Consider the following 27340-nt stretch of genomic DNA (forward strand, 5'->3'; position numbering starts at 1 on the left):
TTAATCGCAATTATTTGAGTGACAATTAAGTCCTGTAAAATGTCATATCGTGACAGCCCTACTGCTTATAGTACTGTACTTACTTAGTACTGTAGATGATACACAGTAGGCTGAAAATAGCCTACTGTGTAGTATGTCCGTTAGTATGTGGTTTCGGACACAATCTTCATTCAACACAGAGAAACTTAGTTAATGTGCAAGATCCACTTACAAAAATGGCCTCTCTGTCACTGCCAGGGGCGTCACACCAAATTCTGGGCCCTGGGTACAAGGATTCACTGCGGGCCCCCCATGAATGTTAACTATTGAAAAATAGCGGATATACAAGCTCACAGCGCGGCACCGAGTGCCGCGCTGCGAGCTTGCATATCTGCTATTTTTGAAAAATCTTGAAAATGTGCGCCAAGAAACCTGTTTCCATGTCAGTGATGCTCAAACTTTTTCATGTGAAGGACCCCCCATCTCAAAATATTGAGTTCCAGGGACCCCCAGAAGCAAAATGTGAGTTAAAAATTTGAGTTAAAAAATACATATATTCAAAGATTTGCGCACATTTTCACGACTTTTCAAAAATAGCAGATCTACAAGCTCGCAGCGCGGCACTCGGTGCCGCGCTGTGAGCTTGTAGATCTGGTATTTTTCAATAGCTAAAGTTACTAGGGCCCCTCCACCTTGGGCCCTGGTAACTCAGTCCCACTTTCCTACCCCTTGTGACGCCCCTGTGTGCAAGATCCACTTAATGGCCTCTCTGTCACTGCACTCTGTTTCTCACACAGTCTTTCATGCAGGAATAAACCTATTTACACTCTGTTGGAACCCTCTGAGTATCTCAGTTAGTGCTGGGCCATAACAAAGTCAAATATCACAATATCTTTACCCGAATACCTCAATATAAATATTGTGATGATATTTAAATATATTTAGAATTCTTTTCGTGGTTTCAAAGAGAGCATTGCTAATTTAGAACTTTTCATACAATTTATGAAAGTATAAAATAGGGCGTAAATGATTAAAACCAGGAAAAGGCAACACTTAAGTCATATCACAATATTATGATATCCAAAATCCCAGAGGATATTTAGTCTTATATCACAATATCGATATAACATCAATTTATTGCCCAGCCCTAATCACAGCCTGACACTGCCCACTGCAGTGGTGTCATTTTTTACAAACATTATAAGAAAGAATATTTCTCATTTCAGACCTCCCACAGGAGTGGAGTCCTTCCCTTCTGAGTTGTAGGTGAGAGAGGATTGTTTTGCGGTGCCGTAGGAGATGGCCGCTGAGGTGGAGGTGGAGGGGATGCGGGGCAGGGTGGACGTGGACATGGGGAGCGCTTGAGTCTGTCTGTCTGAAGCACAGAAGGCCGGGGAGGAGGACCTGGCCTTGCTTTGCAAGCTGCCGCTGCTGCTACTCTGCAGAGCGGAGCTCGACGTCTTGGGGCCCCGAGAAAGGGAGGAGGCGGAACAACTGGAGAGCGGCGAACTCCTTATCCCGTATCCAAGGATGCCGGTGCTCATCATGAATTCCCGGGAGCCGTAAGCCGGGGGAGTCGGCCCGCGAGAACCCACAGGGCGGATGCCGTCTGGCGGCAAGCTGCGCCTAATAGGGATGTCATAAACACCTACGTCCGGGCCGTAGATGGCCTGCGATCTGGCTTGCATGCGCAGCATCCTCTCCCTCTCTTCTAGTTCCCTCCTCTCCTGGATGGACGCCATGATGGACTTTGACAAAGTGTCATAGCGAGCAGCAGGAGACTTCTGCGGAGTCAGGCCCTGTGGACTGAGTTCTCGCGAGGTCAAGCTCTGCGTCTGGATATTCCGCAGCGCTAGACCCGGCGGGGTGTGGGCTCGCGAGGCCATGCCCTGCGGCGAGAAATCCCTGGGAATCAACCCTTGAAAAGACGGAGAATGGTCCCTCTGGATGAGACCCTGAAAAGAGGGTGAATTGTCTCTAGAGGCGAGGCCCTGCAGGGAGGGCGAAGGGTCCCTGGGTTGAGGAGACTGTCTGCTGACCCCCATAAACACTGGACTATAGGCATGCGGGGACGATCGCTGCATTACAGTCCCATCTGGGCCCAGGGTCATGAAGTGGGTGTGGTAGGCCACTGAGGGTACCCCTCTCTGGGCCAGGAGATGAGGGTCTCCGGGGTTAATGAGGCTGTCATAGGACACGCTGTTGCTGCGGTTGGCCAGCACACTGGACGAAGGGAACATGCTTGGCATGGGACTGCACACTAGACCCTCGGAATGCAAAGTCGGCAACTGGGACTTGTTGCCATGGTGATAGCCATGTTTGAGTGAGAGGGAGCGTGAGTTGAGGGTGAGAGAGTTGACATGTAGTGGGCTGGAGACGGGGTTGTCCTGGAAAGGTGGCTGCCCTAGCAGCAGGTTGTCCTGTTGGGTTCCTCTTCCAGGGCTGTGTTTGGGTTCAGTGGTGAGGGCAGCAGCTCTATTGTTCCCTTGTTGGTTTGATGTCTTCGCCAGCTATACAAAACACAAGCATTACATAATAGTCAGAAGCCAATAAAACAAATAGCAAACTTATACACACTTCTGATCATAAGAATCACATCGCCACGATTGGGGCCAGACATGATGCCAGATTTGTGGGTCCGATGCCAATCCTGATTTAGGAGAGTCCTAACGATGTTTTCAACGATAATTTGTACAAAAAACTAAAGTTCAAATTGTTGAAATGAATTAAAAAAATCACACCCGTGTGAAGTGGAGCTGTGTGTGTGTGTGTGTGTGTGTGTGTGTGTGTGTGTGTGTGTGTGGATCATGTGTACCGATTTTTGTGACATTTGAAGAAAATATGTAGGAAAAGGAGCAAAAAGTGTGTTTTGGAGAAAATTCAAGATGGCGGAAAATCTATCATGGCGCAAATGGGCGTGGCCTATATGGGGAGATGCGTCATGGCCCAAGGAATCCAGGGAAAAAATATTTTTAATTTTCTGACCTACGGTTCAAGAGTTACAGGCCAAAACGTAAAGTGGGGTGTTATGGCGCCACCATGCGGCCAAATGACACAATTATTTTTTATTTAATCCTTGAAATCATTATGAACCTCCTCTCCAAGTCTTGAAACTCTAGCCCCTATGGTTTGCGAGAGACAAATAATTGAATGTGAGTTTTTGCGATTCCCATTATAAGTCAATGGGGAAAATTAATTCACTAATAAATTAATATCAATTAAACTATAGAACCTTTCTCTTAGAAAAGTAATAGCCCACGATTCCCGAGTAAGCCGGTCGATTTGACATATGGCGCGAGTGTGTGGTGGCAAAACTGTGGGACTAGTGGCGTGCCGAAGTTTAGGAAGTTCAGGCTACATACAGACAGACACACACACACACACACACACACACACACACACACACACACACACACACACACACACACAGACACACAGACCCACACAGCCACGTATAGGGAGCCTGTGCTTCACACAGCTCCAAAAATGTAAGAGTGTCGTATAAGCAAACAAATATTTTGAAATAAACACAAGTAACTTTAAAACATTTGAATTACGTATATACTGTACAGTATTAAGCTTCAGTATATGAAAATATCATTTGACTTCAATTACAGTATACAATGAATAAGAAGACAAACCCCAACTTTATTTAATTTAATCTGGAAACCCATCGTCAGATGAAAAACAGCACCCTTCTGCTGAGAGATTACTTAAACCCTATTCAAAATATGCAATAATCATCTACAACCTCACACGCTTGGATACATTATAAAAGGTAAAACATCTGGACACATCGACTGTATAATTGCACATACCAATGAATGTCGTAAAAAAAGTCAAGTAATGGCTGGCGTATCGGCCAAACCAACATATCAGTCAGACTCTGGCGGCCACAATATAAGTACAAATGAGTAAGAAAGCGATAGACACCTGCTCTGGAGGAATGGGGGATGACCCTCTGGATATTGCCTCAAGGACAGGTCGGAGCTGTGGCACAGTCGGAATAGAGACGGGTATCATGGTTTTGGTATGATGGTGGCCCAAATCTGAAAAAGAGGTCACAAGTCTTAAACACATACTGTATGTCTAGGAAAATAACTGTTTATTGGAATACATTATTTAAGTACACCGTTCATAAATATTGGTAGATGCGGCTGTGTCTCTGGTTATCAGAATCAGAATGAACTTTATTGACATATCGCCTGATTACAGGTGTAAATATGGTGTGTTGGTGCAAGCTCTCAACATTGCATTTCGTCGTTGTCGGGTGAAAACCTTGTCCAATACCGTTTGTATTGGATTTATCATTTAAAAAATGATTTAAACTAGTGAAAACAGCCGATCTACAAGCACACAATGTGTGCTTGTAGATCTGCTGTTTTCACTACTTTTGTGAGACGGCCTTGTATAATGAAGCAGGGCTTTACTTTGCGAAAGAACGTACACATTTAAAACTTGGAGATACGAGGTTTCCACCCGACAACGACGATTTACAGGAGTTAGAAATAGAATAAGGAAAGTGAGCGCGGAGAAGTCACACCGCACCAAAATAACAGGCAGGCACAGTCGAATGAAAGACACAAAGTCCAGGATCAGAATAGCAGTGACATGTTTACCATCCACGGCTGCTAGACGACTTTTCAGCAGCCCATGGTCTGGTTTGGGTGGCAGCGGTGGTGGGTTGTTCAGCCGTTTGATGTCTGGCACCTCAAGAGTACCAGCCGAGGAACGCTGGCACAAGCAGAGACAGACACATCAGAGAACTTGTCCTGACCTTAAAATGCTGTTGCTCGGCATAATGTGAGGAAATAGCAACCGTGGCCCCGATACATTTACTTTATTGCTTACTTTATTCTGGGGATCATGACTCTGGATGCCGTTGTCCCTGGCTTTCACAGGTCTCTCTCTGCCAGTGTGCGGTCTCAGGAATGGCGGTTGAATATGAACGGTTGTTTTCTTATAGGGTCTTGCTGTATATCTGGGGTGATTCACAGAGGCGTAATTTCAGGCGGTGGCAAAAAATAAGTTGCCATAGCAAAAATTGTGGATCTACAAGCTCTCAACATGTCTATTTTCACTTTGTTTGGGGGGCGGGGGACGAAAAGAGAAAATGTTTGAAAATTAGGGGTATAATGATACATTTTAACAACGATACGATACGCATCACGATACATGGTTGACGATACGATACATGGATGATATTGGTTCATTCATGGCGATACGATACGATTCGATTCAATGATTTAAAATCGATATAGTAACTATTTAGCAAAGAAATTAAATCGGTGTCAATAGTGTCAAATGTTTTTAAGGGATAAATCTATTATTGGCTATAAATATATGGATATAAATAAGTAAACACTGTGATTCTTTAGCAAATACCGGTACATGGACACTATATTTCAACAAATGGACAAACCTTGACATGAACACAGAGATTACACACATTTATCGATAGATCAAGAGTAACTATATGGAATGGAAAGGTAATTATACCCCTCTTTTGAATTTTCCCTCTTACAATTGCTAAATAAAAGGCACAAATACGTAGTGTCCATACAATCAATTATTTGCACTGCAAAACGATTCGATACCGATTATCTGCATTTTAAACGATATCGATACGATATAAAGCCAAAACGGTACGATATTTTGCTTTTGCAAACGATATAGTAGAAGTAGATCATTGCAAATTAAAATCGATTTTTCGATTCAGTTACTATATTGTTACACCCCTATTGAGATTGTTCACCTATAATGACGTTCCCAAAATAGGGATGCCACGTTGAAAGTGGTTTATAAATTAATGGTTGCATTAAACAATAAAAGGCCTTTCTAGATTACAACACGTGTCACATGTAGATGGACGGGCATCAGATTAATCTGCAACTGCCAATCCTGATGACCCAAATGACTCTCCTATGTGGGAACAGAGAGAGCTAAGAAACAGTAAGTTACTTGAGAGTTTCATAGAATGCTGTAAGTAAATATCTCTTACACTGGAGAGATGGGACTGCAAACCAGATATTCCAAATTGCTGCAGCAACCTCGCGTAAAAGGATTTACACCTCCTTGAAACTTCCCAGTTACCTGTGTGAACATGAAAGGATGAGATAAATACTTACTGTTGTGACATGTGGACAAATATTTGACATGTGGACAAATACTGCATACTAGGGCATTCACGAATAGTGATTTTTTAGTATTCGAATTATTCGACCTCAAAGTATTCGAATAGTCGAATATTCGACAGGACTGGCCAAACTGTCAAATATTAAGTAAGCAAAAGGCGAACATTGTGCATGTAGATCTGCTATTTTCACAATATTTATCTGCGGAACCGAGTCACATTAAATGTAATTGAGTGCTTGTCAGGGTGGGGGTCCCCAGTTCAAATATGTTTATTTTGGGGGTCAGGGCCTAAAAAGGTTTGAGAACCCCTGGTATAGAGCATTAACAAATTCATCCACATTTACAACTCATTCTTATGACTTCTATCTAGCTAAGTTTTATAAACTATATATTTTTTAAAGAGAGAGAGAAAAAAAAAGTGAATATTCGACTTTGGTGAACAACGTCGAATAGTGACTTTGATATTCGAATATTCGAATATTTGGTGAATGCCCTACTGCATACTTGTTATAAAATAAGAATAACAAGATAAAGTAAGATAATTAAATGGCATCTAAAGTTTGCAGGGGTGGCTAGTTTAAAAAAAAAAAGCCTCAAATCATTCGGACTCACACAGTCCTATTGCCGTGAAACGGTCTGTTATAGCGCCACCAGGAGGCTGATTATTGTAAATTGCACATTTCAACATATTGTGTCATTTCAATTCATACAACACTGGCTCACCATAACCTACCTGGCCTGGCAGAGGCTCTGATGAGCACATTTTTCTATTTTCTATTAGTTTATGTGCTAAAAGTGGGATTCATTATTAGTAGGTAATTAAAAACAGTTCCAACGCCTGACATTAACTTTGCCAAGTGATCTCTCGAGATTAGATTATGTTACAGTATATATTTGCCTACTGGAAATAAATTGAACCTTGCTGTGTTGTGTGATACTTTGGATATATTGTACTGTATGTGGAGCTAGCTAGCCAGGGTGCCCCCTGCCAGCATTTACAATTCATATCTAGATCAGACCAACCTGTTCATTGGTAGTACGTCCTCTGGACACCAAGTACAGATGAAACCCAGTCAGGCCCAGGACTGGGATAAGGAACAATCCTGATACACTGATCACCACCAATCTGAAGGCTGCTGTCAAAGAAGATGCTCTTTCATTCAGCCCGGGAAAAAGAGTTGGAGAGGCCCTCTTGGGCGCTATAGAGAGACATCTCTCTCTATAGCGCTGCTGCTACTCAAAGATTTGACATTTCAGATCATGACAAGTGACAAGCCAGTGGGCCAATTACATGAGTTAAATTTTGTCGTTGTTGGGTGGAAACCTTATATGTCCAAAACCGTTTGTTTTGTATTTATCATTTTAAAAATGATTTAAACTAGTGAAAGCAGCCGATCTACAAGCACACAACGCCTCGGGGTGCGAGGCGTTGTGTGCTTGTAGATCTGCTGTTTTCACTACTTTTGTGCGACGGCCTTGTATGATGAAGCAGGGCTTTGCTTTGCGAAAAAACTTACAAATTTGATTGAACCTTGGAGATACAAGGTTTCTGACCGACAGTGACGATTTACTTTGTTGACTGCCCAACCCCCAAAATGGAACGAAGGCCGACATTTTAGTTTAAATTTTTTCCCTAATGGCCAGCCTGGACCGGCAGGGAATAAATCGGCCGTTCGGGAGTTGTCCCGCTTTTCCCAATGGCCAGCACGTCCTGCAGTTTCATTAATCAATGTGAAATTCTTTATTCAATCTTTCAATCACACACGCGCGCACACACGCATGCAAGTCGCACACACACACGCGCATACACACACGCACAAAGCGGCACAGCGAGTGTGCTCAAGGATACGTGACAGTGCAGTGAAGCTGCCACAGATCATCCTGGTGGTTTAGGACGTAGAGCAGGCCGAAGGTGAACACACCCACCATGTGCACCGTGAGGGAGAGCAGAAACAGGAAGAAGTAGCGATAGTTTCTCCTCCCAATGCAGTTGTTTACCCAGGGACAGTGATGGTCAAAGTCCTGAAAAAAAAAAAAAAAGATACAATAGCTACCAGTGTTGATTTCGTCGACTAAAACTATGACAAAAAACGTTGGTCGACTACCTTTTTTCACCGACAAAAACTAAACAGAAACTAAATGTAGTTGCTTGCAACGTAGGTTCAGGAGTGGAGACCCACCTCTGCTCATCCTTGCCACTCCCCTGTCACAATCATCTTATCACACACACCTGCCTCACTATCTCCTGGCCAATCCACATCGCAATCACCACAGTATAAAAGCACCTGTGTTTGCCTCCCCTACCTGTTTGTATCTGCAATAGTAGGTCTCAAACGCCCTCCCTCCCTCCCCAAACACCTAATCATTTTACAATCCTTGCTCTCCTAACCTCATTTTTTCTCTCCATCCTCCAGGAGCCCAAGGCAGGGGAGTAACAGAGCCGAGGCCTCAAGCTCCCGAGCAGAGCATCCGTGCCATCGCTCCTGAGACTTCCCCCACACTCAGTCTCACCATTCCCCGGGCTCCGTCATCATCACACCACATTCACCTCAACATTCACATTCACTTTGTTTAATAAACTTGTTCAACTTGAGCAGAGGTGTGGTCTCTTACTAGTGAAATAAAAACTAATACTAATAGATGTGATAAACTAAAACTATGACTAAATATATTGACAATTTTGTCAACAAATAAAAACGAGACTAAAATGTCACGGTAGGGACTAGTGGAGAAGAACTAAAAGACAAGTAATTTTATGTTTGGTTTCACTCGGGTGTTGCACTCTGAAAAATAGCAGAGTAGATCTGCTATTTTCAGAGTGCAACCAAGTGTGTAAAATCAGCCATTACGACACCATCAATGCCCGCCAAAAATGTTTTGTCGACAAAATCAATTGTACATTTAGTAGACTAAAATATTATGATATTTAGTCGACTAAAACTAGACTAAGGCTAAAACATTTCAGGTGACTAAAATATGACTAAAACTAAATCGCATTTTATTCAAAAGACTGGAACTAAAACTAAATCAAACATTTGCTGCCAAAATGAACACTGATAGCTACTGATGGGGGAAAGGGGGGGAAAACACACTGTATGTTTCGCTATCATTTGTCACCGGGTCATTAACAACCATTCAGCAATCATTTAGCTTTCACTGAGATTGAGTGGTTATTAATGCAGCAATAATGCAAGCAAAAAATGTTTTGGAGGATTAATTACTTTTCTAATATGCTTTGTATTATCTCACTAAAACCTTTTTCAAATTTCATTTCCACAGAGACCAAAAAGGATCTACGCCATAGATAACGTAGATTTTACGGGAAAGGATTGACCTGATTAATGGGATCTCCCTGCCCTGCCTCCCTCTGTTGTGCTGTGTCTATCATTCTCTGGTTCCTCCACCGCGCTACAGAAATATCTTGTTATTTACTCCAATCCCCCATTATTTACTCCTCCCTGTGCCACTGCTACTTTTGCTATACTCTCTCCGGCTCACACATAAGCCCTACTCACTTTCCTTTAAGCCACGATTTATACTTTGTCGTACGATGGAGTCATGCACTGAAAATAGCAAATCTACAACCTCACAATGTGTCGAATCTGCGAAGCGTTAGCTTGAGCATATAGATCTGCTATTTGTGGTGTGTGACACCGTCGTACAATGGCACATACACTAAGCTTACAGTAAGCCTCCATTCATCCATTCTCCACACACATTTCTACAGTACCTATATTCAATTCCACAGCCATTTTCTTTCCTTGTGAAATTGTCCTCCAAGTAAATTTACATAGTCCAGCCAGGGGAGTCACACCAAATTCTGGGCCCCTGGGTACAAGGATTCACTATGGGCCCCCCATGAATGTTCTTCATGGGGGAGGGGGTTTAACCCATTTAGACTGGGAACGCATTATTGCGCATTATTTTGTGCTTTAACTATTGAAAAATAGCAGATATACAAGCTCACAGCGTGGCACTGAGTGCCGCGGAGCGAGCTTGTAGATCTGCTATTTTTGAAATATCTTGAAAATTTGTGCAAGTCTTTGAAATGTCAGTGGTGCTCAAACCTTTTCATGTGAAGGACCCCCAAAATGAAATGTATTTGGCCACGGACCCCCATCTCAAAGTATTTAGCTCCAGGGACCCCCCAGAAGCAAAATTTGAGTTACAAATGTTCGCTTAAAGAAATCCATACCGTATATTCAAAGATTTGCACAGTCACACATTTTCACAACTTTTCAAAAATAGCAGATCTACAAGCTCGCAGCGCTGCACTCGGTGCAGCGCTGTGAGCTTGTATATCTGCTATTTTTCAATAGCTAAAGTATACAATAATTAAGGCCCCTCCACCTCCTTGGGCCCTAGTAACTCAGTCCCACTTCCCCCCCCCCCTTGTGACGCCCCTGAGTCCACCCCTCCCTCCTCTCACCTCCACACAGTGGTCACAGACGCTGCAGTGGGAGCAGCGCGGGGGCCTGTAGAAATGGCAGGAGGCGCACCACTTCATCCGCACCTGGACCCCCCGCACCTCCACGTTCTTGTACAGCGGAGCGCGGAAGTCGTCGTCCTTGTCCTCGTCCTCGTTGGCTGCAAGCAACACACCAGCGGTGGGAAAAGTTACTTACGGTAAGTAAAAGTATCAATACCGCAATGTAGATACTGCCGTATACTCAGTTACCAGTAAAATGAATTCAAAATGTATAGCGTATACGACACGTACGAAAGTATAGGCTTCAAAATGTACTTAAAGTACCAAGAGTAAAAATACCCGTTAAGCAGAATGTCCCCATTTCAGGTTTTCAAATGTATAAAAATCTTTTTGAAATAGCTGATCTACGGTAGATACAGCTATTTTCAAATGGACATAATGTATAGGGGTGAAATAATAATCAATTTACAAAGATATAGTAACTAAAAAGTGTTCAAATAAAAGTAGTGGAGTAAAAGCACAAAATTAGGATCTGAGATGTAGTGGAGTAGAAGTAAAAGTACAAATACCTCAAAATGTTCCTTAAGTACACTACTTGAGTAAATGTAATTAGTTACTTAACACCACTGCAACACTCACGCACGCACGCACGCAAGCACAAATGTGAAATACCTAACAGCTACTAATAACCTTCACAGGAAGCATGTGACAACATAAAGTGGAGTCTTCCTACAGTACGCACCCATTGGGAGGACACCTGCATCCATGAAGGTTGCCATGGTGAAGTTGGCCAGGACAAACAGGAAGAGGATGGCACAGCATGGCGGCACACCGGGAGAGATGGTCACAGCAACCCACGGACACCTGAACACACACACACACACACGCACACACGCACACACACACACACACACACACACACACACACACACACACACACACACACACACACACACACACACACACACACACACACAGTATATCGTCACTGTCGGGCAGAAACCTTGTATCTCCAAGTTTCAAAGTTTTTTTCTTTGTCGGGTTTCCACCCATTCATTGTCAGGCAGTGGCGTCAGTTCAGAAAAAGGTAAGGTATGGCAACATGACTGGTGTCTTGCACGCGCGCGAAGCAACAGGCACGATACATTTATTTTAAGAAGTACATTCTATTTTTTTCCCCACACATTTCTATGGTTTCTTGGGCTGGATATGGCAGTCTGGAACAGTTGTTCAGGTGCAGCTAAACTTGACATAATATAGTAAATGTGCCACAATTAAAGCTATACCGTGTAAGTTGCTCACCTAGAGGTCAGTAGCTCTATAGCAAACCGCGGTCGCGTCCGCGTCTTTCGGCTGTTTTTCGCCGCGGACCACCCCCGCGTCTGCCTCCACCTCGCCGAGATCTATCTTTAGAGGGGTCCCTGGTTCCTGTGCGTTCAGGCATTCCGGAGAAACGGACTCCTTCGCCGAGTAAATGCTGTTGTTATGTTGAGGCAAGCTACACGGGCGCCTACAAATATGGCCGCCGTATTGTGATAGCGACCCCACTTCAAGATGCGCTGTGATTGGCCGGCAGTGTATAACCCTCGCTGTGATTGGCCGGTAGTGTATGATGACGCAATTTTGCCGCAAAATTCTCCCCCCCTCACGGCTCATAGAAAACATATAAAGAGAAGGCTTCAGAAGCTGAAAATAACGGAGTGGGTGTTCTAAAACTTTAGCGATTTAACAGTTAGGACAATAGAAAAGAATTCCCCCTCTTCTGTGTTGCCTAGAACTGGAGGATTGATTTGGGGGTTTGTATTGCAAATTACAACTTGATGACATCACACATTGTACTTTACAATACAAACCCCAAAATCAGTCCTTCAGTTAGGCAACACAGAAGATTTTTTAATTTCCACACAACTCCTCTAAGGTATCTTAATGACATAGTTCAATATTGAAAATGAGTGGTCCTCCCCTTTAATACCCTGTACACATTTATACTCTATGTTGGTTTGTTTACTGTTGAATGAGAAAAACAATGTTGCACATTCATTTAGGGACCCCACTAGAGGTCCCGAACCACAGTTTGGGAACCACTAGTCTAGAAGAGGGCCTGTGCTTGCGTGCATGTGTTGAGAGCTAATTTCAGAAACTGCTGCACTGATCAGTGCCACATTTCTTGTGCAGTTCTTTTTTACCTCGGTAAACGTGAAGTTTTTTAGGACAATGTTCATGGCATAATCAATTTCATCTGGAGTGAGTGTGAGTAATAATGACACCACATAATCCTTACAGTGCCCAAGTGGAGTTGACCTGCAGGTGCCAGAGAATGGCTGCCCCAGGCCATTCTTGTAATTAAAAAATGTTTTAATTGATTTACAGTAATATGAGGTTAAAAGATAAGAGTCGATTAATAAATGTGAAATAATACTTATACTATATAATACTAGTAATGACCATTTGCCCCATCATTGACATTTTTCAAATTCATTTATTGTAATTTCTTTAAGTCTCCGACAGGCCGAAGGCCATTGTCGGAGACTATGTTTTTGCCCCTGTCCGTCCGAGTGTGTGTGTGTGTGTGTGTGTGTGTGTGTGTGTGTGTGTGTGTGTGTGTGTGTGTGTGTGTGTGTGTGTGTGGCAGTCTGTCAGAAGCTAATCTTAGGCACCGTTGGACAGATCGGCATGAAACTTTGCACGCACACTCCCTGTACTGGAGGCCAAAGCAGAACCTCTGCTGCAGATTTTTTACATGGGCCTGTTAGCGGGGTAACCGGTCACTTCGCCAAAGATCCAACTTGCCAAATTGTCCACGCTCATTGGGCAGGCTTGTCAATGCTCCTGGGTTCGCCAGGATGATTGGCAATTACATCTAATATGTGAAATATTTTCTGGGAGAGGACCCCCAGATGAGAAGTCATTATTAAGGATGTCTTACTTTGCTTCAGTCATCAAATCTGATTCTGTACACCTACATTTGGCATTTTAAGGCTGATATTGAACCCATGCTAGTAAAGCAAGCCTGATAAAAGTATCAAACATGCACAAAATTCAACAGAACACAGGGAAATATATATCTGTTAAGAAGCTTTGGGGGGAGGACCACCAGACCCCGGTTGGGGAGTTCCACGCAGCCCCTAAAAATAAATCTCCTGGATTCTCCTGGACTGACAGTCCAATGTTGACAGGCCTTAGCGAGGTGTCCTAGCAAGTTGATTTGGCGAGTTGGTTTTTTGGCGAAGTGACCTGTATTCGTTAGCGGTACCAGGAAGCCAATTTTAGCAAAACTATTTATTTTTATATACTGCATTACTCCTGCAGATTTTGTCCAAACATCATGCAAATCGGTACACAATATTATCTCAATGGTCAAGTGATCAAGACTGGCCAATAACTCTAATATTGCTGACTCTCTAATATTTTAATTCTTTTTTTCTAATACAATAGATTCCTTGGATTCTCACTCTCCATATTGGCCCCGGACAGATTACATTTTCTGCAATTTTGCGTTTTCTATTTTCTTCAAACCACACTTTCTTTTACAGATTTTGTCCAAAACTCACACAAACTGGTAGCCTGCTTCCAGACCATAGACCCCGCCCACTCTCAGAGTGGACTGTTTCTCTGGTCTGGAGCTGAGTACATGAATCGGCAGTGATCAGCCCAAAAATTCGGCTGATCCAATGAGCGCGGGGGGTGGGGGTGGGTCTAACGAATATCCAATCCGTGCAGCAGCCCGTTTTTTCAAGCGACATCATCATCAGAGAGTCATCATTAGAAGACGAGGTGCTCACGTTGGTGCTCACGAGGAGACCTGTAGTGATTGTTTTCTTTTTTTTATCAAAGCACCTCCCACCCCCTCCCTTCCAGAAATCGTCCACAATAGCTAGGGCACAGTTTCAGACTACTGCGTGAGCTGAGTCTGAGATCAGGCTAACAAACTGGTACACATTATACTGTAGATAGATTCAAATATGGTCCAAATGGCTATGACTGCCTTCAAAAGTTTGCAGGTCCTGTGTAGGCAATCCAGCCTGGCACAGACCTGTGCTCTAATTAGGAGCACACTTTTCTAGTTTGTAAAGTTTTAATTAACATGCATAATGGATGGTTGGAAGCAGGGGCGGAGCTACCGGTTAAGCTGGGTATGCGACCGCATATCGGCCCGCGGACCGCGGGGGCCCGGCCCCGTCAGTCTCAGTCCAAATGACCGTCAATCTGACTGACCGTCTGTCGGAGTCCCCCTCGTCCCCCTCCCTCGCAATTGGATCCCCTTTCTGTATCGCGCTGCCTCTGTTACACCTATTTCCTGTTCTGGGTAAAATGTCATGCATTGGGAAGAAGTAAAGGGGGACACTTTATTGTGAAGGACAACAGGAAGAGCATTCACAGACAGACAATGTTGTTTTGTTTACGTTTAGTGAGAAGTGTAGTGATGATGGCTGCAGTGGGACCACGCACTTTCAAAACCTTTTGTAATTTGTATCGACTAAAATATACCACAGACACTTTCAAATGAGACAGGCAGCGATGCACATAAGCAAACAACGGCATTAATCATGACGTCGACATTGGACAATTAGTTGTGGGGAGATTACGGGGCCGGAGCATTGTGGCTTGCATATCGGCCCGGTTCTGAATTGTTCCGCCAGTGGTTGGAAGAAACATTATTTGAATCATTTACAATTATTACAGATCAATTCTTGTAGTGTGCTGGAATCAGAGATGCGTATTGTAAGTGTTATCAATTAAAATGTTGTTCTTGCTCCTCAGACTATATACAATGTGATGCCCTGCTTGCCAGAAATCTTTCTGTCAGTGTGACCTCAAAGCTTAGAAAACCATTATATCTTTACCCCAACTAAGTTGCTGAGTGTGGAACAAAAACTGCTGAATTAAACAGAGTATGATTATATCTCTATAGTGTGAGATTAGAGGGTGAAGCAATGTAATCAGGTTATAGTGGTGGATGCGCGATTAAATGTAATGGCATTTGATTGAACAATGCATTCTTAACCTATACTGTATATTCGGGGAGCTTTTTTTAGCATGGCACTGAAATACAGCAGTAGAGAAAATGATTAAATGTTTTATTGTTTAGTATCTTTTACATGAATAGTGTTATTATCCTGGAATGCGGACAGTGTTAAAAGAGCAGATATACAAGCTCACAGCGCGGCAACGAGTGCAGCGCTGTGAGCTTGTAGATCTGCTATTTAGCTAGTCTTTGAATATGTTTGACCCGATTCTATAAATGTCTTCTAAATCCACCAATGTCAAGGACCCCCAAAATGATATGTATTTGACCACGGACCCCCAACTCAAAATATTTAGTTTCAGGGACCCCCAGAAGCAAAATTTGAGTAACAAATGTTCGCTTTAAATATTCAAAGATTTTCACACTTTTTCACAACTTTTCAAAAATAGCAGATCTACAAGCTTGCAGTGTGGCGCTTGGTGCTGCGCAGTGAGCTTGTATATCTGCTATTTTTCAATAGCTATAAGTATAAGGGTTAAACAGACATGATACTGTAGTCCCCAAAACCCCAAGCAGGTTCTGGGTTGTGGGGGAGGGGCACCCCCCAGAGGAATGCCTGGCGATGCCATGCCAGCTGCAAACCCAGTAATCCCTGGATTATCAACTCTGGATTACAGACCACTCTGCCAGCCCGTTATTGCGGAATCCTCCCATTAGATGCCACACACACACAGACAGAGAGCATGCAGTCAGGACTCACCATACATCACATATCACTCTGTACTACAATAGGACAGTATAAGTACCATCAATCGTATACTGGTTAGTTACCTATACCTTCACTATCATTGACACCTAGGTGTCAGCGATAATGGCTGTCAAATTAGATTTACATTAAAATGTCAAATGGTGGTGTAATGATGCAGCTAATGAATAAACGGCCTATGTATGTTACACATAGAGCAGTTGTAAAAGACACAAAACAACAATTCAGTGATAGTAAAATATATATTGGTACAATGTATATGGGTTGAGTTTCAGTGATGGAAATATAATATGCTTTTCATCACGGTTCTGAGCAAATCAATAAATTCCAACAAACATAACATATTCATCAAATTAGTCAAATTATAAGACAGCTTTAGAAATGCATTGTGGTTCATATACTGTATGTAGATTAAGGGGCACATAATACGATCACCCCCTAAAGCTTACATGGAGGATTTGTATTCAAGTCCTTTTCACTAAACATGGTCATGTAAGAACATGCCAATATCAATTACATTAAGCTGTGTAACATACAGTTTAGCCATCTCTCATTCAAAAGATTGAATAAATCACAAGAATGGAGTGCTCCGCCAAGCGCATATCTCTGCCAGGCCTGGTGGTCTACTCAGAACCCACAGATTGTGGGTTGTAGCTGTCAGGAATGTGTCCACGTTTTTCCCAATGTCCCGGGGGGGCAGCAAGGGAAAGCATCGCTTGTTTTCGGTGATGACGACAGAGGCGCGCCGTCTCAGGCGACCATGAGCCATGTGAGACACCGCCGAGTGAGCGAGTCACCATGGCGAGCGTTGCGACGGTCGCATGAGCCGACTCAGCGCTGTTACCGAGTTATGTGCCATTAGGGACATAATTGTAAATCTTCTTCCCCCCGCCTTTGGGCACCTCCGCACGGTCCAAGTGAACACAGCGAAGCGTTCCCTACCTCCTTGCCCACCACTGGTCCCCACCGCTGTGCTTAGGTTCCTTGGGAAACGCCAGGTCGCGTCAGGAACCAAGCAAGCTATGATTTTTGTAAGGAAGTCCCTGGGACACAATAGCATCATGTTCAGAGGGTGCACGTGTACATCAAGCTGCTTCATGTTAAGGACACAGGAGTCCATATGACTCAGGGAGTGTTGGTGATAGCAAGAAAAAAACACATCTGCTACCTGGGTTGCATCCTGGAGGCTAACCTATCCAGTGAAAAAATGACTACCAAGGTATTTAATAAAGTCAACCAACAAATTTGTTTCTTGCAAAGGGTTGCCCCACTGATCAATATTAAATTGATTATGGAATACTCATTTGGTATCGCGATGCCCCAGTTGCCTTAAAGTTAAAACTCCAAACAGCCCAGAACAAACTAATTAGGGTTGTGCTTGGTCTTCCCCCTCGGGCCCACCTTAACGATCTTCTTCACCACGAAAGTGTGGGGTGGCTCAAAGTAGCTGACAGAGTACAGCATCTTGCAATGGGCCTGGTGTACAAGATACACTACACCTCCAAGATACCCGTGTACCTGTCAAACTACTTCCTAAACATCAAGGATGTCCACGATCACAACACCAGAGGCAGCTCCACCAATGATGTTCAACGTAGATTTTACGCTAAACAAGGCTCTAATTCGTTCTCCTGCTATACCACCAACATGTGGAACGCCCTTCCACAAGCCTTAAAGGAGAGCAAATCTCTAGCCTCCTTCAAAATTGGTATGAAGTCATTAGGTATTTGATGTTATGCTTTTTCTGCTTTTGAAATCGATGTTATCCTAGATAAAGTACTATGTTCTATCCGTCTGTCTTTCAATGTTATATGAGTTTTTGCATGGGTTTTAAATGGTGACTTCAGCGCTTGATAATAACTAGCATTGGACATTAATTTGAATCAGCCATGTGTAGGGTAAGTAGGCAGACTAACATGACCTTTTTTTTTTCTATCAGGTTGTTTTTTTTGTAAATTTTTTATCTGACAATTTTGTAACCCATTTTTCACCCAGTGCCAATTGTCTAATGTAATCCTGGGCGCTACACTCCTTCTGCCAACCTGGGGGAGAGCAACAGACTGACCTCATGCTTCCTTCTATGCATGAGGAGTCCAAGCCGCAACAATACTGATATTGTGCATGGTCATACCTCAATAACGATATGACTAGTAAAGACGCCATAAGGGCGAGAAGCGACCTAAGGACGAGGTCGCGCTTCACGGCCACTACGCTGGTTATCATGAGACTGACACAATATGTAGGCTGCTACATATATGGGCATTCCCAGGTATGGACGTATTATTGATGACATCAGGGATCTCCATATATGGGCATAAAAGGGACATGGACAGAATTAATTTGCAGGCCATAGATGGAGCGTGACATGAGGCGTGACTGACTCACTGACATGAGGTCCGCCGTCCGCCCCATACTGGACATGATATTGGTATAATTTGAATGAAAACTGAGGTAGTTGATATCCAAGTAGGAATCATCCAAGTATGATCCAGATCCACTCTTGGGTGACTGAACTTCTCAACCTATCTCTAAAGGAGATGCTAGCCACCCCTCTGAGAAAACTAATTTCAGCTGCTTGTATCCGCGACCTTATTCTTTCGGTCATGACCCACACTTCATGACCATAGGTGAGAGTAGGAACGAAGATTGCTCGGAGGCAGAGAGCTTTGCCTTCTGGCTCAACTCTCTTTTCGTCACAACAGCGCGATTCAGCGCCTGCAATACCTCTCCTGCTGCTCCGATTCTGGGGGGTTCCTTGCTTTGGAAATCGGTTGTGAATCACTGGGGATTAAAGTGTGGATGCCTGTGCATGGACGGCCATCTCCCTCACTGGTTTGAGACCATCTGGACAGACAGGGAAGGACAGTTCATTACACTGCAGTGTGGTCAGCCCCACCTAATGAAACAGCCGAGCCAGAGATGTATTAAATCACACAGAATGCTAAGCTGCTCGACAATCTGCACATTGCCCTCAGCCCCGCAGTGGGTCAGTGGCACAGCCACCACTTAGACCTGTTTTATACTTTGAAAATAGACGATCTGCAAGCTCACAACGTGTTGCATGGCGACACGTTGTGAGCTTGTTGCTCGGCTATTTTCGGTGCTTGAAGCCGGCGCACAAACTAAGTATAAATCAGGGTTCGATTCGTCAAGCATAAGCGCAGCACTGCAAAGGCAGCCATGGCTCCTCCGGTGTTTCGTGATTTGTTACCAGTAATATTGTGAGTCACACTGAATGAAATGTGATAATAGTCTGATGAATGTCATCCCTATGATATAATTTATCTGAGATGTTCTGTGCCAAACGATTCTGTACAGACCTTCAAAAGGATAAAATTGTATCCAAAGTTGAACACACAATAATTAGGTTCAGCTTCTTACCCGATGGCATCAGTCAAACATGCAGCACTGGGAGTCCTGGTAGCTCAGCTAAGGTGTATTATTATGTGAACTCATTCTACTACAGTACATATTGTATCTACACTAGCATATTTTGTACGACGGCACAACCAACATTCGCAGCAGCCTACCAGTTATGCAGTGCCTTCGTCTAACGTCTATTCTCTTAATGTGTCTTTGTGTTTTAATGCTTAATGTTTTATGTAAAGCACTTTTCAATTGCCTTGTTGTTGAAATATGCTATACAAATACACTTGCCTTGTGTCTGTGTCATCGATGTTTTTAGATGTTTCTTTTTGGTTATTTGTCCTTTTTTCTGTTGCACTGCCATGTTTTATGTATAAGTAGGCTAAGTACACTAGACAATGTTAATTAATATATAACATAGGATACTGAATCTTTTGCAATGTTTGCGTCAATCATCCACAGTATTCTACTGGATTTAGTTTTACCCCTTACACCAGAGACATTTGAAAACGGTGCTGAAGCATTGCTTCATAAAACTCAAGCATTGCTTCATAAAAATGGACAGCAGGAATGGAGACCTATTTGAGAACTGTCACAATTATTACATAATCGTCTAATCGCGATTATTTCACATAATCGTGATTATTTTTCATAATCGTCATAATCGTTTCCATGTTGAAAGATTTTCATATTTTTTTTTTTTAAGTAAAAAAAATAAGTGGAAATAGCAGATCTACAAGCTCATCGCGACGCGTTGTGAGCTTGTAGATCGGCTATTTCCACTATCAATATTCTTTTTTAAGTATAAAGTTGTCAAATATGTCAGTAATTTCTTTGTATATTTAGGTTGCATCATATCTACCATGTGCAACTTCAAAGCCTACAAGCCAAACAGAAATGTAATTGCCATCGACAAAAACACAATTAAATCGTTAATCGCAATTATTTGAGAGATAATTAATCGTCATGTAAAATGTCATAATCGTGACAGCCCTATGTGACACCTATGGATGAGGAGGCACACCTACAGTCGCTTCCTTATTGGAGTCTTATCAGTCAAAACATAGCCTTCCCTGATTGATGACATCCCATTCACGTGACCATTTTTCCGTATAAGAAAAACAAACAACATCTCAACTCAACACCAGAGTGATGATGATTAATTGTGGAGGGGTGTCACGTACAATGTTGTACGTATATTAAGCTGTACCTACTATACAGTATATACATACAGTATTCAGACAAGGCACAGTAATACACAACATAATCAACTGCACATATGTCTCTAGACTAATGTCTACTTCATCGACCGACCACTGGGGAAAAAAAATCAGTCTGTTGTCCTGATGAAACATAAATTAGCGGCTGGGCGTAGATGACCTCTCTGAAGTAACAATAGACAGCAGTGAAGTACAAACACAGACAAACTTTCAAGGCCAGAGGAACAAAAGCAGGAAGTTTCTGCTTCAGCTCATGAAACTCAAATGAAACTTATCAGGCAAAGGAAGTTATTTTTTTTGCCAATCAAACGTTTAAGTGAAAGATGGGGCACACGCACTCATACAGTACAACACGCACACACAAGATATCACACAACAAAGATATCACACAAGCACACATCAAACATTGTATAAATATAATGCTGTACTTATCTATCACTTAGAAGACGTAACAGCAGGATAAAGGCTCTCTTCAGATGAATTTAGGAATTCTGTGGCTACCAAAGCTAAATGCATCTTAGAGTATCCTAAATGAAATCTCAAGTGGACCTGTCACCTGACTGGCATTCACTTACTGTCTGACTGAATCATAACATCGAGTTAAGGCAAAACTGATATTATGCAGGATGACAAGTAATGTTCCTTTCACTCATCTGACCAAGGTAGAGATGAATAGAATGTGACACCTTTACATCTATGTAAACCTTTTTTGAGTCAGTGCAAATGCTGATTTAACGGATATTAAAGCAAGAAATAGAGTATGTTCTGCTCAACAGATAACTACCGTATTAGCAAAGGGCAGTTAGCTAACATATAATTAACTTTTTGCCCATACTTTGGTTATAGAAAATTATTCTAGCTTTCTATTATACTAATCTGAATGAATCTTTGTCTCCATACTTCCAGTTCTAAAGGCCAGACCGTCTGTGTTTTACAACTGTAGCCTTGTTTAGGCTAACTAACGATACTAAGGAGACACTAAACCTACAGGCAGGAATGGGTGAGGTTTGGTGAGGTCATTTCCTCTCATGGGGGATACAATAAGAGATTTCAGAGATACACTTTGATTTCAGCGGCAACACCAGAGTAACATAATTTAAACTGTCTCAAATTGTAATACATTTGAACCAGATCAACTTACTTGGTCGGACTCGGAACGAGACTGAATGCCATATACATATACCACTTTACCAGCTCAGTTGCCTTGTGGTTATGTCGGGGTTCAATCCCTGTTCGAGTCATACCAAAAACTAATCAGTACCCAATGCCACCTTTCCTTGCTTGGCACTCAGCATGTTGGATTGGAAGTAAAGTCCCTGCAACATTCTAGCACAGGGGTCTTCAACAGGGGGTCCGGGACCCCTAGGGGGTCCTCAGAGTTACCACAGGGGGTCCTCCAAATCTTTGTGGCTTTTTTATATTAAGCACTTAGCTACCCTAGCGTCCATATTCTGAGAACTTTAGCCAAAAATAGCAGATCTACAAGCTCACAACGACTTACGCTGAGAGGCGTTCGGCAAAGAGGTTTGGTGTAGAGGGGAAAAAGAGTGGAATAATTACAGAGTGAAAGGTCAAGTTTATTAAGTATTGACGGTTCAAGTGGTTAAATATCTGAAAACACAAATTGACATGAAATCAAAATACACTGATGATTGTGCTGTCAAACAATGAAACTATATATATGAAAAGGTTGTGGGGTCCCTGCTTCATCTCTCTCTCAACTAAGGGGTCCTTGGCCTGAAAACGTTGAAGACCCCTGCACTACGGAAACGGGAGACAGATTCCTGAATCCTGACCTATGGGCCACATGGCTTTGGATTCACTGTTTGTTCCAACTACTCACTTACAGTACTTACCTACTTAATAGTATACTATACTACATTTTCTAAACTAATAACTAAAAGCCAGATGATGTGATAGTAGGTTAGCATCACACTCCCAATTAAAAAGCATCCGATTTCAATCAATCACAATAGCCAGCCAAACAAGATAAACATAATAAAAAGCTTTCCCAATCTTGTTTATTGTTTCCTGTTGCTTCAGCAGACTGTTGAGACATTTTAGGATTAAAATAGAGGTCAATCAATAGCAATCTACTCAACAGCCATAGCAGCTTTGAAGCCAAATGTGGGCTGAAACAACGATTTGACCCTTTTCGTTTATGTATCCACAAACTCTCATATCAGATAATCATATTGATTTATACTTTTAAACATTCCTGCATTCTTGACTTTAAAGAATATGAATATATTCATTTAATTGAGATGTTAGGGTTGGCATCCGGAACCAGAGGAACCACATTAACCAGATTCAACATTGAGGAACCAGAATCGGTTCCATCACGTTTGGAACCGCTTCTGGAAGCGGTTTTATCACACTGTCAGACCTGGTATGTGGAGTTCACGTCTGCTATACAATTGCAATATCAAGGACCAGCTGTAAGGGTCAATTTGGTTCCATAGTACACTCTCTCAGAGTTACAGAACCTTAAAGATGGGGTGCCATGATTTCCCCCCCCCTCTAAAACATGATTATCAGCTATTATGATTATACTAGGAGGAAGATTCTTTCCAAAAAAGTGTACAAAAAGAGTTAAAATTTGTTTTTTATGTGGCCATAACCACCAGTTCATTAAGTATGCCTAGTTGTCATGGTGGGTGGAAGTTAGCCACACCCACAGTGTTGGGTGAATGGTAAGAAGGGAGGGGTTGATTCTATGATGTAATTGTATCTGTGTTTTTGGACCAGCACTTTTGACCCACAAGGTGGCAGCCTCCAGGGAAAAACCCAAATAAAAAGGGAATACATAATTGCTCATAACAACCACACCCGGGGGTCTAATGAAGTACTGTCAACCTCCTAGACACATGAAAAACAGAAAAAGTACAAAACTAAGGCACCGCCTCTTTAAGGGACCATTTGGTTATAGGAATAGTTAAAGGGAAACGTTAAAGAATCTGAACTGTTAAGAGAAAATCATTAAGGAACTGTGTAATGTCTGTTAAATTCCTGCAAAGCCATTCGATTAAAATTGTGACAAATATGACCAGTCGTCAGTTGAGTTGCTACATTAGAGCCCAATATTGCACAGTATTGTAAATGTATGTTCACAAATTGATAATTGATCACATCAACAAGTATGTCAATGTATTGTTCCTGTTCAAAAGTGTAATGGGACAGTTTGCAGTTTTACATTAATTTAGCCAAATCCATAAATAAAGGCTTTGTTTGTTAGGAAAATCTGTACAAAATTGAAATTGTAAATAATATTACAGCAGCCTACAAAAACAAAAAGGAAGAAAAAAAACACACATGCAAAACAGCTCATGGGAAATTCAAAGATTCCAGAAGCCATGTTTCCCAGATGAGGGATCACTGATCAGAGGATCCTTCCTAATCCTACATTCAAAATCTGCAGGCAAAACCCAATGTAAAGCCTGTTGGGTTAGAGAGGATACAGGGGGAAACACACAACTAGGGCAGATATGGTTGCAGCGGGTCAAGGGTCAGTAGACTTAAGCCTGATGTACGTTGTCGTACAACTGTGTATAAATTAAGCTATAGCATAGATCTGCCTTCAGGGGCGTCACAGGGGGCGTGGAGGGAGTGGGACTGAGTTACCAGGGCCCAAGGTGAAGGGGCCTTAATTCTTTTATACTTTAGCTATTGAAAATAGCAGATATACAAGCTCACAGTGCCGCACTACGAGCTTGTAGATCTCCTATTTTTTAAAAGTCGTGAAAATGTGTGCAAATCTTTGAATATAAATTTTCCTTCTGGGGGGTCCCTGGAACTAAATATTTTGAGATGGAGTCCGTGGCCAAATATAGCCTACAAATCATTTTGGGGGTCCTTCACGTGAATAAGTTTGAGCACCACTGACATAGAAACATTTTTTAAATATTCAACACAAATTTTCAAGATTTTTCAAAAATAGCAGATCTACAAGCTTGCAGCACGGCACCGAGTGCCGCGCTGTGAGCTTGTATATCTGCTATTTTTCAATAGTTAAAGCCCAAAATAATGTACAAATGGGTTACCCCACCACCCCCCTATGAAGAACATTCATGGGGGGCCCGCAGTGAATCCTTGTACCCAGGGCCCAGAATTTGGAGCGACACCCCTGTCTGCCTTGGTAGGCCTGAGGAGATCCACAACAAAACAATAGTTCACATGACAATGGGTTCGCTTGTAGTTCCCAAGTTTCAAATGGCAACTGTTTTTATATAAGCTGTCAGATTTCTAGGAAAGCTAGGCATCAGTGTCACTATCTGGAAGATATAAGGGGATTCAGTAATAAAGTGGGATATTATGACTTCCTTTCTACGTGTGTGTGTGTGTGTGTGTGTGTGTGTGTGTGTGTGTGTGTGAGAGAGAGAGACGTGTGTGTGTGTGTGTGTGTGTGTGTGTGTGTGTGTGTGTGTGTGTGAGTGAGTGAGTGAGAGAGAGATACACAATACATGTGGATATGTGTGTACTGTATACACATACTGACATCAGTGACATGCAGTTTAACACACATTGAGTGTGTGTGTGTGTGTGTGTGTGTGTGTGTGTGTCTGTGTCTGTGTGTGTGTGTGTGTGTGTGTGTGTGTGTGTGTGTGTGTGTGTGTGTGTGTGAGAGAGAGAGAGAGAGAGAGAGAGAGAGAGAGAGAGAGAGAGAGAGAGAGAGGACAACAATGCACTGGGCTGGGAAGGTAGGCTAGTATTGTATAGGCTACCATTGAATTCAGTGAGAATATGAAATATGATGCATGTCATAATGGTCTGTCTTGTCTCTGGACAAAGGCTACATTGTATATTCTATACAAGACACTATCAAGATAAACACGACCAAGGAACAAGCCGATGTCCCAATAATTGTATGTCAGATAACAGACCGGACAGACAACCCAACCAGACGATGCAAACGAGTTGCCCGATAGTTTGGGACATATCAACAGGGACTGTAAATCAACTTTTCCTTTAGGCCATAGGCCTACTATTATAGGCTCTGTAGCTTAGTACGAGTTAACTTACGTGAAGACAAAGAATAAAGTTGTTGATGTGATGAGGAGACTGGCCGCTGTAGAGACTGGAATGAAGGCGCCGGGTTTCAATCTCTCAACGCCGCTGCTGGGCATCCTGTCGCTTTCCACAGTATCATCAGTATTTCGTTCTACCGAAGAGCAACAACGAGAGATGTGGTAATAAGTGGCCCGTCTGCGTGTATTTCGCCTCCTTTCGTCTTCCACAGATCAAACGAAAACGTAGGCATATTATATCCAAAAGAAGGCAGAACAAACTGCACCGCTTCACTCCTGTATCCTTCTGTTCTCTTCCTATCCGATGATGATGATGATGATGATGATGCAGCCACCGGCCGGCGAAGCAGCGTCAACACTGACTGTAGCTGATCTGACTGTATCCTTGTGGAAGGTGGAGCTTTGTATGACGCGGTACAGTATATGCTGAATCCCTCGCTTTGATGTAGCCGAATGAACTTGCCATGATATATTTATTTATTTTATTGTAGCCTAAGTTAGACACACCGTAATTAAGAACACTGGGTCGTGACTATGGTCGTGACCCATTTGTGGGTAGCAGAAAGATTATAATTATTATTTATTATTATTATTAGTATGATTCAATAATATTTTCAAAAAACAAAAAGCTATTTTATTCATTCATAAAAACATTTTTTCCCCCTTCCTTTTTTGTAGTTTCATGGAGAAATTCCATGAATTAGAACATAACACATGTAGTGAAAATAGCCGATCTACAGTTACAATGGGTTGGGTTGTGAGCTTGTAGATCTGCTGTAGTGAGCTTGTAGATCTGCTGTTTTCTCTAGGGGTCCCGGGCAAACTTCTAATCTCTCTTTTGGGTCTCGAGCTAAAACGTTTTGGAACCACTGAGTTAGATAGCTTGATAAGGCTTTGTGAAATTCTCTGCCTGGATATTGTTGCCATTCTCATGATGAGACATGTTTGCAAAATCTATGGCCATCATGCTGACAGTGATATTTATTTTCAACCCACTTTTCCTAAATTAATAAATCACTAGTCCTTGCACAGGGGGTGTGCAGTCTGCACAGTGTGCCTCACCGAGGAATTGAATGGGAATCACAGAAGTAATGTTGTAGAACCCAGACTATCAGTGATGTCAGTCATCTCCAAATTTGGGCATTGTTTCAGCATGTGGCTTACCATGGCAGCAGTATCAGTGATGTTAGTCATCTCCACATTTGGGCAGCTGTTTCAGCATGCGGCTGTTACCATGGCGGAGATGCATCCATAGTAAGCTATAGGCCGCAGTATCAGTGATGTCAGTCATCTCCAAATTTGGGCACTGTTTCAGCGGTAACCGGTCACTTCGCCTGATTGTCCACGTTCATTGCGCAGGCTTCTCAATGCTCCTGGATTCGCCAGGATGATTGGCAATTACTAATCAATTTAACATAATGTTAAATATTTTCTGGGGGAGGACCCCCAGATGAG

General features: G+C 42.6%; 1 protein-coding gene across 1 annotated transcript; it reads right to left on the reverse strand.

Moving 5' to 3' along the window:
- Positions 1–1196: 1196 nt before the first annotated feature.
- zdhhc8a (zDHHC palmitoyltransferase 8a) lies at positions 1197–25984 on the reverse strand (the record flags this gene model as incomplete). Its single annotated transcript, XM_080743818.1, has 10 exons — positions 1197–2489; positions 3913–4028; positions 4599–4713; positions 4831–4960; positions 5981–6072; positions 7138–7240; positions 7964–8136; positions 10544–10701; positions 11286–11407; positions 25881–25984. The coding sequence occupies 10 exons, from the start codon at positions 25982–25984 to the stop codon at positions 1197–1199; spliced, it is 2406 nt and encodes an 801-aa protein (XP_080599944.1).
- Between the last annotated feature and the right edge of the window lie 1356 nt (positions 25985–27340).

Source organism: Nannobrachium achirus (assembly GCF_963921795.1).
Source record: "Nannobrachium achirus genome assembly, chromosome: 15".
NCBI lineage: Eukaryota > Metazoa > Chordata > Actinopteri > Myctophiformes > Myctophidae > Nannobrachium > Nannobrachium achirus.